The sequence below is a fragment of the Astatotilapia calliptera genome, chromosome 2 (assembly GCF_900246225.1).
Source record: "Astatotilapia calliptera chromosome 2, fAstCal1.2, whole genome shotgun sequence".
Taxonomy (NCBI): Eukaryota; Metazoa; Chordata; class Actinopteri; order Cichliformes; family Cichlidae; genus Astatotilapia; species Astatotilapia calliptera.
Genome location: NC_039303.1, coordinates 27887079 through 27904291, shown reverse-complemented (window position 1 = coordinate 27904291; position 17213 = coordinate 27887079). Strand labels below are relative to the sequence as shown.

Genomic DNA, 17213 nt, shown 5'->3' with positions numbered 1-17213 from the left:
TAAAAACACCATGAAATAGCTGTTTATTATTTAACATTGGATTCTTTAAGTAATACAATTATTATGATCATAAAAAATGTTTTGTTTAGTTCAGGAAAACTAATTCGTTGTGGGCCGTCTGAAAGACTCAGCGTAGAACAACAAGTCCCAGAAGGCATTGCGATAGGCGTCGGTATTGTGCATTGCGTCATGGAATGTGTTTTAGAAAGTTCCATCGGATTCTACGGAAGGTCGCCATTTTTGAAGACGGCTGTACGGTCCGTTTTTCCGCTTTCTTTTTTTCCTCAGATATTTTTATTAAAGTTTCTGCATCCATTTTTACAAAAGACAAATTGAACAATATGCCTTTTTCTTTTTGAAGAACATAAAACAATATGAAACATACACTCCCACCTCATAATTATATTAGTACCAGTGGGTGTACAAAAAGAAAAAAGAAAGGGTCCAATCTAATAATACGAATAGTGAACCCTGGAGTACAAGATAACAGTTCCTGAGTGTACAAGAGAGATGTGGAGAGTTTCAGAGCCCACACCCCCACACAGACACAGAAAAAACAAAACACAGAAACCAAAAAAAAAAAAACCACAAACATAATGAGTGGTCAGCTTAGTTGTAGAGATAAGTCAAATCTGTAAGAGAAAAGAAATATGTATAAAGTAGGTAAGTAAATGCCATCATAAGGCGCAGGCACAAGAGAGTCCATATACTTAAACCTCTTACTTAAACATAAGATAAAATAAAATAGAATAAAGTCTGAGGGCCGTCTGAAAGACTCAGCGTAGAACAACAAGTCCCAGAAGACATTGCGATAGGCGTCGTTATTGTGCATTGCGTCATGGAATGTGTTTTAGAAAGTTCCATCGGATTCTACGGAAGGTCGCCATTTTTGAAGACGGCTGGACGGTCCGTTTTTCCGCTTTCTTTGTTCGTATATTTCCACACAGCCGCAAAAGTATCGGCTTTCTAACTTGTAACTGTGAAATAAAGGTAAGACGAATTCCCCTGTCTCTGAAAATTACTAATTTGGTCCGGTTTTTTCAGTCATTGGGCATCTTTACTGCTGGCGTTTGCTCATGAGCTTCAAGAGTCGACGCCTTGCTAACATGGTAGTTGCGTGTCTGATTATTACCTTCCACCTCCTCGGAAATGTTATAACTGGCTGAACAGAATATGATGCGCTGCTTTCTACAATGTTAGTCATTCTTAAGTACGATCAGATAATCATGTAATGTTTGTTTCAATGAAATTAGCCTGCTAAAGTACCATTCGCGGTGGTTTAAGTACTCGACGTGTACATAACAAGCTAACTGCAGCTAACAGCTACCGTGTGCTTTATCCCTACACTGCTAAGCAGTTTTACACAAGCAATAAGCAAAAGCTTCAGATTGTGTTTGACTGAAAGTTCTTACAGTTTGTGCAAATAGAAGCGGAGAAGCGCAGGTGGTAGATGGACAACATGGAGCCCTTAAAGGCCCTTTGCGGTTACCGGGTCAAAACGTCGACCATACGTCCACGTTAGGCCTCATAACTTGTTTGTTGGGGCTTTGCAGTTGTATTAATGCGTCTTTACCTAGCAAACATAACATATTATGAAATATTTGATATCTTAAACTAGGCTAAATTTAGTTTTCTTATTGTCCATTTACCTGTTTTGTCTTTTACCCCGAACAGCTTGCGTAAAATGTGGCTATAATAGTCACAAAGCCTCGTGTCCTATGATCAGATTGCTAATGTGGCTGTTGTTGTGGGTAGGGTGTTACATGAGCAGAACAAAAAAGTTTAATAACTGTAAGCTGAATTCAGAACATATTCAAATAATTTTCTATAAATGAAATTCCTATTAAGGTTCTAAAATGTTAAATCTATGTTAATGATTTCAGCATTATTTGCTTAGTCATTAGTGCTTGCATTTCAGCTACAATTTAAATTTCTTCATTCACGTGTAATGCAGGGTATTGGATCTCTGCCAGTAGGATAAGGGCTCTTTCTAGGAAGCTGTTTATCCTGTAGCTGAGGTCATGTGACCATGACCTCAGTAGGATGCAGTTCACTAGATGATAAATAATCAGATTTAACACTTTCTGAAGTTTCAGTAGACTTTAGTTCTACCCAATTGACATGTTTTGTTTTCCTTTTTTAAAATTATCTACCCATCATGTCTTCCAGATGCGCCACTCAAAGCGAATGCGCTCCCCTGGCATCTGGCTCGATGAGTACAGCTGGGAAGAGAGGATGGAGTGTCGTAAGCGAAAGAGGCAAGATTCACACAGCAGCGAAAGAGAAAACAAATCTCGAAGAACTCACCGACACCACAAGACCTACGAGGGGTAAATATATGTCAGCATTTATAGGATACCTATTCAAATTCTGAGCTTGTGTTTAGGGTTTATGTCAGCTTAATGTGGAACTGTTTGACTATAACATGTCTTGGAGGTCCAATAGTGTTGTTTTTTTCATTTACTAGTATCCCACATATTTCAAACAATCATTAAACCCAGTGAAACTGATACTGTTATTCTGCATAACTGCATTTAAATTGGTTTACCTGTCAATTGTGTCAAATATTAGCAACAAAAGGTGTAGCTAATGTTTGGTATGATAGGTTTAGTTGGGTCAGACACCCAATATGAGTAAAACCCGTAATACATTACTTCACTTGTGAACAAAGTTCATGTTGGAAAGACTTGTAAAGACAAAATAATCCCCTGCAGAAGGTCATCAGACTGGATGTTATTGTTTTGAGAGACCTCTAGTGGCAGAAGTTATGTTTTGTGGAAAGGCTGTTTGTATAATCTGGCATTGCATGATTGCAACAGTTGATAGCAAATTTTTGATATCTTTAAAACATTCAGTGGTCTTTAAAAAACAAATTGAACATAGAACCAAATATACAGCTCCTGAACCTTGAAGCTCGATCAGCAGGAATGGCAAAAATACCAGTACATACCTTGGCACAAAAAATGCTAGTTGTTACAGTGTTACACTGGGGAAAAACTGTTAACTGTGCAAATAAACTGTAATTTAAAAAATAAAAATGAATGTACCTTCAACCAGTACTTAATGAGTCAATTTGTGCCGCTTAGAGAAGCACAAAAACACGATATGGGGCAAGTAACCAATAATGGCCTGCTCAATGTGGCTGATGCAGTATATTTACAAACCATTAAAGGTTTTTCCTGCATTTCCAAATAAAAGGGTGTCCATCAGAGGTTTTCTCCTTCCACCAATATGATATATAAATTCACTCTTTTATCAAATGGCTCTAAATACCAGGACTACTTGGCAGTATGTGGACAAATCGTGCTTATGTGTAGAAACCCCTAAAGGCCCATAAATTGGTATTAATCTATATTGGTTTATTTTTTCATAACGGACAAATATATTTTTGTAATGCTGTAAGTCTTCACTGTCTCTGTAATTGCTGGTAGAGAGGAGTAGGTGCTGAGCTGCATGCATACTGAATGTATTGTACACAGGATTTTTTTCATTTTATTTTTTTTACAGCTTACGTTAATCAAACTTGAGCCAATTTGAATGAAAGCCTGCAATGGTGTCTGCTTCAATCTAGAGCTGGAAGTAATGGTTTGGCATATTGCGTTAGAAGCCCTGTAAGCTCTTGTTTTGATGAGCATGGGAGTTGGTGTTGACTGTGGGTGGAGTACTTGAAGGTGACTTGTTACAGACAGGTTTATTTACTTTGCCCTGCTTGTTCAGCTTGTTGGAACACACTGGGTCCTTTGTCTTGTACAGGCATACTCCATAATACAAATGGATAATGAGCACTTATGTAAACCTTAAACTCAATGTTCATTTACTTAATGTGTTCACCAAGGTTGTGTCCACCAAGGTCATGTTTACTGCGTTTCAACCTTCATGGACAGGGTGTGACACTCTAAATGTGCACGTTAAACTGTCAGTATTCTTTTCTTTTTCTTTTTTTTCCTTTCAATAACACAAAACTCAAAGTAAAGTGGGTTGGAGACTTGTTTTGCTGTTCCCAGCTTTTTGTGAGTATGCTTGAGGATTCATAAGGTTACATTAGATGTTTTCCAGATCTACTCTAATTTTAATTCTGTAGAGAGGCAGACTTCATTTGGAAGACACTTGACACCACCAGGGTGCTAAGGCTCTAAAGGTTTCTTGGTCTTTTTTAGATACTTAGGTGCTAAAATCACATGCTAGGTGGGAGTTTGCGCCAAGTTACTGGAAACTTTCAGCCTTATTGAGGAAATGGCGAGTAAGGTAGTGTATATGCAAGTAAACAATTATGCAAGGAATAAATGGAATTTTCCTAACACTCAATTTTCTATTGGCTCAAATGGTACCATGAAGGTGTTGACTACCAGCTTCCAAGATGCACAGGTGTGGAATCGCAGATTATATTTCGCACCATCAACTATCAATGTTTTGCACTTGAACTCTGCCAATGTGGCTCTCTGTCAAGGTGAATGCTTTATTAAGAGGACATGCCTTGGGCTGCCAATGAAAAGCTGTATAAATGTTAAAAAAATGCCCAGAAGTGTGGTGTTACATGTTGCTTTGCCAACTTGCAAATGGGGTATTTCTGTTGAATCTATAAATAAATTTGTTTTCTTTAGTTGAACCCCTTATTGAACAGGATGTGGGGTGTTTGGTGGCTGTAAACCAGTAGGTTGCTAATTCCAAATGTTACATAAAAGGCTCCTGGATAGAGTGTCAGGCGATAAGCGTATCATTAGCACTCTCACATCCAGTCTTCAGTTTAGAGCTTGATCACAAACAAGGAGCTGGACTGTTCTTACCTGAGCCCTTATGCGTGCTTTTCATCTGTTTGTGTTCTCGTTTGTTTGACTGCAGGCACTACCTAGAGACCCGTAATCTGAACCAGAGACTGGACTCTCGAGAAAGGGACCATAGCTGGGACATGGCCTGTGACGAGGACAGCCATGAAAGCAACTGCAAGGAGAGAGACCGCGATTGGCACCACTACAGCAAGTCCTCTGCACGTAGCAATCGCAGCAGGCGAAGCAGCCGTAGCCGTAGGCACCGCGATAGAAGGCGCCGGCGGAGCCACTCTCGCCACATGTCCTCTTCGGTACGGGAACCTCCTTCTCCTCTCTACCCCCGCCCCTTCCTATCTATACCACCAAGATGAAAGGATCATTACCACTGGTGTTTAGCCAATGCTTAACACCCATTTCTTTGTCTTTCTGTATCTGTGCGTGTGTCCTACTCCTTACTATTAAGCATGATTTCCAGTAATGAAACGTTTGGGGGGGGGGGGGACTCGGGAAGTAATGGATTGTGAGTGTAGTTTTGCAAGAGAAAAGTGGACTCATTATTTGTTGCTGTGATCATAGTGGGCAGTCATTTGACGTGATGGTAAATGGTAAAGCTGTATCCGAAGAGTTAAAAAGAGCTACATGTAGAAAGACTGTAGTCAAGTTTAGTTTTTTTTTCTGTACTACTTTGAGAAAGTCTCTCATCTGTAAATCTTGTTGCCATGTTTTTCTTCTGTAACACACACTATGTGGTGGCTGCCGCCCAATTTCTCTGACGGGGCTGAATTTGAATTTGGCTGCTCCGTCCTTCCGTCCATTCGCCTGATGGTGTTACTGAACGGGCTGAATCTATCCACCCCTACAACTCCCCCCCTTGGTCCGGTTGAATGAATGGCGATGTCGCATTGTGGTGGCCTGGTGCTGGCTGGCTGATGGGTTATTGGTGTGATGGCGGATTGCGGCGGTTCCGGTGCAGAGGAGGAGCCATCACCGCAGGAAAAGATCCAGGAGTTTTGAGGATGATGACGAGGGTCACCTCATCTATCACAGTGGAGACATGCTAAGAGCGAGATGTATAGAATTATATACCTTTTCTTTCTACTGTTGTTCACACTTTGTCTCTTTCACTCTCTTGTTGTCTGGTTTTTATTTCCAAACATTAATTTAGAGGCTGAAATATTTCGTCCAGTAGACTTACATTTTTGGTTTAGACATTGATTGTCAGTGTTACATTTACTGCTGAGTTTATTGCCAGTCTTAAGAAGACTTTTACTGTAGTGTAGCTAAACAGAGCAATATAACATCAGGCAGTGAACCACCAAAAGGTCAGTTTTCTACTGTCATTGCTAAGTGTCTAACTTCTACTCTTTATTTTCTGTAGATGAGATTGTGTGTACTCTAGGAGAGGGAGCCTTTGGGAGAGTCGCTGAGTGCATTGATCATTCAAAGTAAGTACTATCAGGAAAGAAAAGGAAAAATGTTCCTGTTAATGTAATGTGGTCATTTACTGCTGTATGCTTTTAGGTTTAAATATAAAGTCTTGTATTTCCTTTTGTTTCAGTGATGGGGCTCGAGTGGCTCTGAAGATCATTAAAAATATAGACCGCTACCGAGAGGCAGCTCTGTCTGAGGTAGAGGTCCTTAAACAGCTGAATTCCCTCGACACTGATAGGCGATAGTAAGTTATTATCACACAGCGATGACAACATACTAAGATTTATATAGCTCTACATGCTGTGTATATTAACATCTTCTCTTCCTTCCTTTCCCATTAAGTGCTTGTGTTCATATGCTGGACTGGTTTGACTTTAACGGTCACATTTGTATTGCTTTTGAGCTGCTTGGGCTCAGTACATACGATTTCCTCAAGGAAAACAACTTCCAACCTTTCCCCATTGACCACATCAGACACATGGCCTACCAGATTATTCGAGCTGTGCAATGTAAGTAATGAATACTTGCTCTGTTTGTGTGCAGAAAGCTCAGCAAGTTAACATAAAAGATCGGGGTTAAAATTGTTTTGTTTTTTAAAATGTGATCTTGTCTTTCAGTTCTGCATAAGAACAAGCTGACGCACACAGACTTGAAGCCTGAGAATATTCTCTTCATAGAGTCAGAATATGATATGGAGTACAATCGTGAAATGGTAAGGTTTTGTTGATATCAAGTACTGGTAAAAGGTGAAATATTGTATGTGGGAGCAGCTGTGGGAGCTTTACGGTTGTATTTTGTTCTCAGAAAAGAGATGAACGAACGTTGAGGAATCCAGATGTGAAAATTGTTGACTTTGGTAACGCCACATATGACCACGAGCATCATACCTCTGTGGTGTCAACACGTCACTACCGTGCTCCTGAAGTTATTTTAGGTAAGTAGCTGTTTTTAAAGCACCGTGCTGAAGCTTGAGACAACCCCTGGGGTGGTGACTAAACGATTTTACATGGTGTCCTTCAGATCTAGGGTGGGATCATTCCTGCGATGTCTGGAGTGTAGGCTGCATACTCATTGAGTATTATCTAGGAAGTACTCTTTTCCAGGTAGGTAACAGTACATGGCAGATACACAATCCTGCTATTTGGAATGCCATTGAACTAATTCAGGTCATATTGTTTCCTCATTCAGACACATGACAGCAAAGAGCATCTTGCTATGATGGAGCGAGTCCTGGGCCCCATTCCTACAAACCTCCTGGAGAAAACAAAGTAAGGGTTGATTGAAAAAGCTGTTTGTTAAAATTACTTACTTAGAACTAGAAATTATATAAATTTTGATTATGCATGTTTATATACAGAATTGACAATGTGGAATGAATTGACTTTAAAAACAAATGTTCTGCAGAAAACGGCGATATGTTCACAGGAACAAGCTGGATTGGGATGTACATAGCTCTGCTGGGAGATATGTCAAGAAACACTGCAAACCCCTCAAGGTAAGAATAACTGATGGAGAAGACCGTAAGTCAGAGGTGGAGACGTGTTTTTATCGAAAAATGTTAAAATCAACTTTCTCGGTTCTGTCAAATTATCCCGATTGTGCTCTTTAACTTGGAAAATATTGGTTGTTGTAAAGCAATAAACAATGGCTTTAGTAACAAACCCATAGAAACTGATTAACAGTTGTAATTGTTTTTGTTTTTTTTATGTCATCAGCATTACATGATGTCAAAGCGCGAAGACCACCAGCAGCTTTTTGACCTGATAGAGAAGATGATGGAGTATGACCCAGCTAAGCGCCTCAGTCTTGAGCAAGCCCTCCGACACCCCTTCTTCGCATGCTACCACAAGAGCAGGGGCAGAAGCAGGCGCAGTAGCAGTAATAATAGCAACAGCAGCAAAAAAGACAGCTCCTGAACCTGTAGACATCTGGCATGTGACCTCAGTTAGTCTGGCTGTCTCAGGCCAGTCTCCACTTCCTGCCTCTCTGGGAGAGGTGTAGATAAACTGACTGTATCAGTCCACTGCCCCACTACACTGTGTCCTGCCCTGAAAACTGTTTCGTCTCATTTGTTAACCAATTATATTCATATAGATGACATTTGTGATGTAATGAACCCACCATAGTTGATATCTATTTATTTGCTCATGTAATTTAAATTGTATTTTCTGAACATGTACGGGAAGAACTTTTTTTTTTTTTTTTTTTTTTTTTGAAGTCCAGATTTGTCAGTGTTCTCTCTTTGCAATGGGATATAGGTCATTGGTGAATGAACAGATTGAGAATCTCTTAATCATTAAGTGTCTTGAGTAATTTATTTAGGGTTGATGTTTAAAAAACTAAAATAAAACACACAACTATTGGGGCAGAAAATCCTTGTACATAGTACTAAGCTTGTTTTTTGTTTTGTAGTTTTTGTTTCGTTTTTTTTCCCACTGAATGGTTATGTAAATTTTTGTGAAATACATTTTCAATAAACGGATCACAAACTATTGAGTTTGGATTTGTACATGGGTTGCAGTAGTTGCCTATGTCCTCATGATGGCGCCAAACAGCTAAAATACTGAAAAATTTAAACAGTCTGAGGCCATTATTACTAGAGCTCGTTGTAGCAGCTTGAGCTGAACTAGAGCCTCGTGTCCGTCTTAGCGCGATGTCCTACTAATAAAAGGGGGGAATATTAAGTGAAGATTGTTCGAGGATTTCAGCCTGTCTGTGTGACCTAACCCTGATCACTGTCAGACTTACAGGATCAACTTACATCTCAAACTAGTTAAAAGGCCTTTTTAAAGCAATGATTTTGTCCTCTAAGATTAAAGGACCGTAACTGGTTCAGCACTAAAGACTGTGCAGGTTCTTTTTCTCCTTTGTAAATGATCCTGTTTTGTATTAGAGATGGACAAAAACAAGCCTTCAGCGCCCACATATCTCCTGAACATCCTCTGCTGCTGCTCTCATTTAAATAAAATGGACTGCATTGGCTTGGAAGAGTTTACTACTATAATATATTCATTTTTATTTAAATCACAGGAACCAACCCGGATTTTCCTGACTGATCTCAATTATTTCAGCCAAATCTGTTTCATTTACAGCTGTCAATCTAAAGCCTCCCACGTGGTCTTCAGGGCGGGCGCATCTCGACTAGTTGAATGTGCAACTTTTAGGTGGGCAGTTGCACTTGCACGTGCATGTAGGATACTCAACAGAAAACGTCCTGGAAGTCTGGAGGCGCGTCTTCTGCGGCATCCAGATTACTCCCATCTGGTGCAAACCCGGTGCGCGCCGCTGCTGCCTCTTATTCCAGGACTAATTTCAGTCAGCGCTTTGAACCCCGAGCGCACTGCGTTGTGGCGGAGTGTAAGTGAGTGCGTTAAGTTCGAACTAGGAGCCTGAATACGGTTTATATTTTAACAACGCCAAATACAACAAAGTATTTTGGCCATTTCTGTTCAGCAAGAGGACTTAGAAGTAGGATCGCACCATGGATACGGTCGGCGACTCTATCGGAGAAAGTAAGCCGGTGTGCCAGTGTACCCCCAAGTCCCGGAGCCAGCGATGGGTGCCAGGTTTCCCCATCGCTCTGTGCTTGCTGATGTCGATGAGCTCCATCACCGTGTGTCTTCTGATGAGCTTGAAGACCTATCAGCTGGAGAACCGACTGCAGATGGAGTTGGACAAGGCGTCTATCTTCCAACACCCGAAAAGGGCGTTCGTAAACGAGGATGGGACCCTACTGTCAGAGTTGAGCACCCCAATAGGAAAGCTCGTGGAAGAGGTACATGTCTGTTGTGGATACGCAGTGATTGTCGTTGATAAATACATGTGCTATGCGTGTGGATGTCTGCTCCCCGTGCCCAAACTTTGCGCAATAACGCAGAACATGTGTAGTGTGCGCAGGCAGACTTGGCAATCGTTGGCAGTTGTACCCTAATTGCCTCCCCACCACCACCCCAAAATCAGTTAATGCACAGTGTTAGGAATTGAAAGGCAACATGCAGCTGGCCAATTAGTTTGCGGTTGCGGCGCTTTATGGGGTGACATAACCGTTGATGATAGACACCAAACTAAAATGTTATCACATGGAAAAGAAATTAAGCAAACTCTTCTCATTTGGAGCTGCATATAATAGCAGAAAGATCATGATCTCATAACTGTTACTTAGATATCTTGAGAACATTATTTTGTTCTCTTAATCCCAATTTATTCCCATTTAAATTAAACTGAAATCTCATTCTCAAGGAACTGTTAGAGTTAGTGTAACGGTACTATTTTGCAACTGAGTGCATTCATGCATATTTATAACGTACTGGAATTTGCTCTTTCTTTGCAGAAAGTGGTGGCTCTGACGCCAAAAGTGCGGCCAGCGAGGGATGTTGGCCAAGAGTGCTCCTGTCCTCCAGGTACCTGTGTGTCTGTACCTTAAATGCCACCTACCAAAACACATAAGCAAAACACTAAAACCCTCCACTCTCAGGTAAACGTTAACGACTGAGCTCGCAAAAGCTTTTGGCAGCCCCCCTCGGACTCTATGTCTGTGTGTATGTGTGTGCGCATGTGGAGGGTTACAGCCCCCTAAAGCCTGGGGTAGGGCCCGCAGAGCTCAACACTCAGCAGATCAGTGGGACAGATCAGTGGGACTGGGATGTCCATCCCTGAGCCTTTCGGCCTTATGCCACTTTAATAGATGGAGCAGTCCTGTGCCAAGATTGGCCACGTTTGGCGTGTGGTGTTCATTACAGGGCCAGTGATAGTTCCTGGTGTGGGGAACAGGGTGTGATCCACATCATGATACACACACACACACACACACACACACACACACACACACACACACACACACACACACACACACACACACACACACACACTCCCCCAGTATCCCTCTGAATTAAAGAAAGATATAAGGTATTTCTTTGATTTCTAATTACACTGCAGTTTGGCGCAACTTGCGTGCCAAGAGTGATGCATAAACATCAGCTGGAGTACGCTGCTGCTCAGTGCTGGTTTACACGGAGCATTTGGGCTGAGCTTTTAAAGGGGAAACTGTTCTTTATTGACAGAAATCTTTTGGCTAGCAGCAACAGGATGTGTGAGTGTGTTGAAGTTGGCATTCATGACATTCCAGTTTTGTTTTTTTGTTTTTCTTTTTTTTTAAACTCAAGTGGAATCTGGCCACAGTTCCTGCTTGGACACACTTTCTTTTCTTGCTTTCCTGTGTAAAGAGGTAAAGCCAGAAGTAGAGTTTTCAAGGTGCTTATTGCAGATTTGGGAAACTGCCTTGCATGGTTCTTCTTTTTGTTGTTGTTGTTGTTCTTTTCTTTCTCAGTGTTTCTGGGTGTGAATAGCTGTGCAACAATAAGAACAGGTGAAAGCATTCACAAGTGGAATTTCTGGCCCGCTTTCAACACTTTGTGCTTTCCATCCAGAAGCGTGCTCTGCTGAGAAAAGCTTGTTGGTGCTGCCTGCTGGGTTAGAGGAGATACTAATACTGCAAATTTAGGTTTTAGGTTTATTATTTATAAATTTATTGAATGCAGTTCCACTCCAAGCACTTTTAAATAAGAGATATGCAGCACACACAGAAATGCAGACGAGGTGTTTTTACTCCATTAGATCTTATTATTGTGTCACACGTTGCCCCTCATTTTCCTATAAATCCCGTAAACCGCTGCGTAATCGAGTGGTTTTGGCACTGATACGATCCATAACAGCTCTTCAGGAGTCTATTTAAAGTCCTCTCTAGATGTGGTGGTTTGTTTTTGTCGAAACAAAAGGCTATTTTGTTTATTGCAGCTTTGATGCAATAGAATGCTTGTGGACATCTATTTTTTTCCACGTCTCAGCGATTTGATTGCTCAACACAGACTTGTTAACATTTCTCTATAAAAATGTGTTTATTTCTAAGGAGGGATTTCCAGAAAATAAATGCTTTATTTTCTTCTTCTTTTTGCACGTTTTTATGAAAAGTATCGCGTATTTGTTTGCGTCCTTGGACGAGGGTTTGGGCTTCATGTCGTGGTCACACGTGGTCCTATGCTGCGTGTGTCGTGCAAGTCTGAGTTCGTCTCAGAGCCTTTGAGGGGCCGACAGGAAGGGCGGGGGGGGCTCCTCTCTCTCTCAACGCGACACTGTAAGATAAGACCATCTTCTCCCCTTTGGTTCCAACTCTCACCGCTTGAAATTTGATTCTCTTACCAACAGGATCACAGGCCAAGGTATTTCTGCTTGTATGCGTGTGAGACACAAACTACCACACTGCATGAGTGGTATTTCTGCCATTAAGTCCGTGCCCATGCCCTCCACATCAGGGTGCTCACCTTTCACTAAGCATGAGGCCAGGAGCCCAACAGGGGGCAGCAGCTCTGCAGCAGCGTTGGAAAGAATGATGCAGAACTCTTGGTTGACACTTTTTAGTTGAAAGATGTTCCTCTAATGGAAAAAAAAAAGTAGTAAAGTATTGTGAAGGCCAGCAGACCCACTAACTGTAAATGGTAATGTCCCTCAGGCTTTCACTTCAGGGACATTTACCTCCAGCGTCCTCCTAAAGGCAGCAGCACTGGGCCTCCTCTGTGTGCTCACAGATACAGCACGGCCAGCCGTTGTTAAGTCAAACTGTCACTAAATGCAGCTCTGCTTACGAGCTTCAGGTGTTTGCAATTAACACCCGCCTACACCCTCAACGCACACTCAAGCAGCACATGCACACAGACGTACACAAACATTCGCGTACACAGGCGTTCATTACTTACACATGAGCACAACACCTCTAAGGTGCCCCGACTAATTCGAATCATGTGGGGACAGCATGTGTCCTGCGAGGAAGGAGTGTATTGTCATCTAAGCAAATTGCACTTAAAAGCTGTTTAACAGGTCTGATACTTAGTAGGGGGCACAAAGTCTGCCAGCACTTTGGCGAGTACCAGCCTGAAAATGACTATAAATAAACCTGAGTCAGCAACCAGCGATGGCTCTGCTGAATGAATGGGTGTTAAAAATATGTTGTTTTATGTGTGCTATGCTTGTTTTCTGCTATACGTGAGGACTGAGCACCTTCAGTGTGCCTAATGCATCTGTGAGAGTCTGTGGTGTTCTTGTATGTGATGCCACGAGGTCAAACCCCTGGTTGTGCAGTCAGATTAGATTCCATGAGATAAGAAGAGGTCATTAGCACACTAAATGGGAGCACTGGGCCCCCTATATTCGAGTGTTTGTGCATAGCATTCTCACGTTGATGTATTTAACATGTGCCGATACCAACAGAAGTCCTACATATATATACTCTTGACGCCTTCTGCAGCAGGGTGATGTTTAATCGCTTGAGAAATGCACTACTTCTTGTGTGAAACCCTCCAGGAGTCTGTTGGCGTTAAACATCCCGGCATGGGATCGGCCTCTCACTCTCACTTAAGGGCAGCTGAATGCACTCATTGCCCAGCATCGTGCTCTACCACCTGGAGGCGGGGGTGGAGAAAAGTCTTTTGGGAGATGGAGACCCAAAGCGGGGCCAGCAATCACCCCTCCCTTCAGGCTGCATTTTGTTTAAAAGCCATAATAAATCAGACAGGAAGCTTGCTGCTACCTATGCAATGTATTGCCACAGAAGAACACATATAAGTTTAATTTATTACCACTTTAAAACAATAACAGCAGGAAATTTTGTTTTTGTACGCCATGTTTTAGATTTGTTACACTGTAGCTTTGGGCTGGGACGGCATTGAAATGCTGGACCAGAGCACATAACCAGCTCTTTGTGCACGATTGTGAGTCCTTTGACTTCATGTTTGTACTTGCACCCGTGTATTTCTAGTACTTGTGTTTATTTTGATGTCTGCAGGTACACGGTTTATTATGTCTTGAGGTGACTGAATACATTGCTTTAGGTATCATATGGCATCAATATCCTCTCCCCTGTGGCAACAAGTAATAACCTGATGCCACAGGGGAGAGGGGTAAAATTGACAATTTTCAGGAGACAAAATCATCTCTGTCCTGCTGGCACACGGAGTTAAGTGTCTGTGCACGCATACTCATACTTGCAGATATCAGTTGGACCGCAGCGTCTTTTTTCCAGCATAAATCTTCTTCTGATCCAGGCAAAGTTGTAGTGCAGAATAAAAATATGTTCTACATCCAGCTGACCTATTTTTTTCTCTTTGCACCTGTTTTACTTCACACACTGTACTTCTTCATGAGGTGAACATACGAGCTAAATCGATTTACAGTAAGCTATTTACTGAATGTAATTATTTGAAAATAATATTTCAGTAAGACACCGCTGTGTGGTGGTCTTTTATTTGAAAGGAAGTAGAATGTTTCCCTCTTCCCTCCTGTGCTGTCCGACAGCCTGCTTTGCATTTAGGACTACATCCCAAAAGACTACAGACATCATTTTCATATGGACAGCAGCTCCACAGCATTTCGTCCTCAAGTTACTTTTTTGCTTCGGCTGACGTGTCGTTAAGAGGAGGAATAAAAATAAGTGATGTATCTTAATTTTTTCTTATTTGGAAGATGATCTTGGAAGGCTTAAGTGTTCTCAGTTTATTTGTAGGAGGAAAGGGGAATGCTGCTTCTTAGATAGCTGGAGATATTTACTTTGGCGATGGCTACGTCTGCATTGCTGAAGTCATGCGCTGAGTGCAGCGATTGAGTTCAAGAGGTGTTTCTAGATCAAAGCCCTTTAACTGGTAGCCACTGTCAAACAAGTAATTTAGTGAAATGGGCTGCACCGTTAAAAGTTACAAGGGGAAATTGCTGAATTTATACATTGTAACGGGTTACAGGGAGGACTTTTGCACATGTGAAAAACTTGTAGGAAACCTTTTTTAAAGGGAAGCTGTGTGAAGTCTGGTGCTGTGTGGCCGACTCCAATCAGCAATGCAAGAAGGAAGTCATGAGGTAAATGTATTATTCCCACAGTTGAATGTGTGTGTTTTACAAAAGTACAGTTTGAGAACTCTCAGTTTACGTCTTCTTTACATAACTTTTGGTCTTTTATGATCTTGTTACAGCGATCTTGGTAAGCCAGGGTGAGTGCCAGTGCTTCATCTGTTATGTGGCTAAACCAGGATGGTGTCAGTGAAGTGAAGAGACAACTCGTCTCTATATGAGATGTTCATGTGTTCATGTTCACCAAAGCATTTGCATTAAAGTCAGACTGAGGATGAACTGAAGCACAGCTGGTGGAATCCACTCCAGGTGTGGACATTTTTATCCATGTATCAGCCCTCCTGACCATTGATTAGCACACACACACACACACACACGCAAACACACACTCGCACTACATAACCACAGAGAAAACGTCCACACGTCTCCCCTCTCTGTCTCTCAGCAGCTCTTTTTATTAAAGTTAGCTTTGTGAAACCACAACGTTTAACAGCGGGGCCAACATTCTTCCTGGCTGGACACAGGCCGGCCAGGCGGCAAGGCCCACGCGGACCCCAGGAGAACGAAGAACTGTCTGAACGCAGCGATCCGCCCTGGGATCGTAGTCCCGATTCACAATAAAGGTTTCTGGATGCAATTATCTGCTGGCATGTTATCATATTATCTGTCAGAATTGACCGAGGCCATTAAAAGCAGGAAATGATGTGAAGCAGTTAAAGGAGGAAGCACAGATTCTGGCTTATTTAAAGAACTTTGCATCCATGTGTACATATTTAAGCATCGTCACCTCTTGGCTAGTAGGGGGAATATCACCTGTTTTGAATGTTGTCAGCCCAATAAATAGCTGGAGCCGGCTAATGAGCAACAGCTATTTAAGGACATGTTTATATTTATGTGTTTTTCTAGACAAGTAAGAGAGCTGAGAGCGGTTTCTCAAGCGCGGCACAGCAGTGGTGCGAGGGCATTAAATAAAAGAATCAGTTTTGAACACAACCCCGACACAAACATAAATTAGATGTTTGTTTTTACCACAGATGGACACTGAATTAAAAATAAAATTCTGCATTTTTGAGGTTTATTGTACATTGTGAACTGAATCAACAAGCTATTTTAAAATTGCTTTACTTAAACATCTTTTAACATCAAGTTAAATCAATTCCGTGGGGAATATAGAGTAAAATATCAATCATTTCAAATGCACATGGCATCAAAGTACAGCTAGACTTTGAAGAACATCTGATGTGCTGCTTTTCACACAGTAATGCTTTGTCTGATGGGCATGATTTGAAAACAGCCATTGTTTGCAGCAGACCAGCGTGCATCAAAAGCATCAAATGTTGTGTTAAACCACAGGGATGTAATTCATTTCTTTAGCCCTGGATTGATTTAGGAGCATCACCACAGAAGTATCCATGGTGTTTCTTTGGCTGGAAACTCAGCAGATGGCCTTTAGAAGATTACTTTAAATGGAAAACAGCACTTATTATAGCTATTGAGTATTTCTAGTTTATCTATATTAGATATTCTGGTATTTTAAGATGTGTTTGGGACATTTTGTCTCATATTTTCTTTCATAATAATCAGTAATGGGAAAAAAATACATTTTTCTTCAGGGAGTCCATATTTTCAGGACAAGCAAGTATGGCTTTGCAATTAGCAGTTGCAGGAACTTGCAGAGTGGTGCAGAGCAGACACGCAGTGCCAAATGTGGAAACTATTATCGTGTTTTCTTTAATTATCACAAGTGGCAGGTGACAAGGTGAATAGCCTTTTAATGGGGGAGCAAAAAAACTCTTTAACACCACCATGTGGGCTCCTGCTGGCTGACAGCACCGTGATGATGAAAACGGCCCCTTTCTGTGTTATAGTATGAACCTGTTTTATATTAATTTAATTGATTTGTGTTAATTATTTCTCTGTATTCACAAAGATCCGAAACACCTCATGGTGATGTCTTTTGAAGTGTGTTTTCATTGGAATGATAGTGTCACTCTTATCCTCTATTAAAGAATAAAGATCGACAGAAATGAATATCCCATATCAGCCCTTCTGCATTTTTACAGCTCAGTTAATCTGTCAGGAATGTAACAAGGCTGACCCCAGCTGCGGGACGACACCCGTGCAAAC

General features: G+C 41.5%; 2 protein-coding genes across 12 annotated transcripts in view; both read left to right on the top strand.

Annotated features, from left to right (window-relative positions):
- The first annotated feature begins 860 nt into the window (after positions 1–860).
- On the top strand, positions 861–8689 carry clk4b (CDC-like kinase 4b). The gene is made up of 13 exons (XM_026191765.1): positions 861–990; positions 2170–2330; positions 4840–5077; positions 5740–5836; positions 6145–6211; positions 6325–6441; positions 6540–6706; positions 6815–6909; positions 7002–7131; positions 7218–7300; positions 7386–7465; positions 7602–7692; positions 7913–8689. The coding sequence occupies exons 2-13, from the start codon at positions 2170–2172 to the stop codon at positions 8111–8113; spliced, it is 1527 nt and encodes a 508-aa protein (XP_026047550.1). The 5' UTR covers positions 861–990; the 3' UTR covers positions 8114–8689.
- Positions 8690–9338: 649 nt separating this feature from the next.
- The window catches only part of col23a1b (collagen type XXIII alpha 1 chain b), a 128890-nt gene continuing 121015 nt past the window's right edge, over positions 9339–17213 (top strand). For 8 of the 11 annotated variants that reach the window (XM_026191701.1, XM_026191726.1, XM_026191709.1 and 5 more), the window contains exons 1-2: positions 9340–9972; positions 10528–10597. In XM_026191701.1, the coding sequence (XP_026047486.1) occupies positions 9679–9972; positions 10528–10597 (364 nt within the window). In that variant the 5' untranslated portion in view covers positions 9340–9678. Of the gene's footprint in view, positions 9973–10527; positions 10598–17213 lie in introns of all 11 variants that reach the window. The other 3 variants (XM_026191691.1, XM_026191664.1, XM_026191682.1) reach the window with 1 other exon arrangement.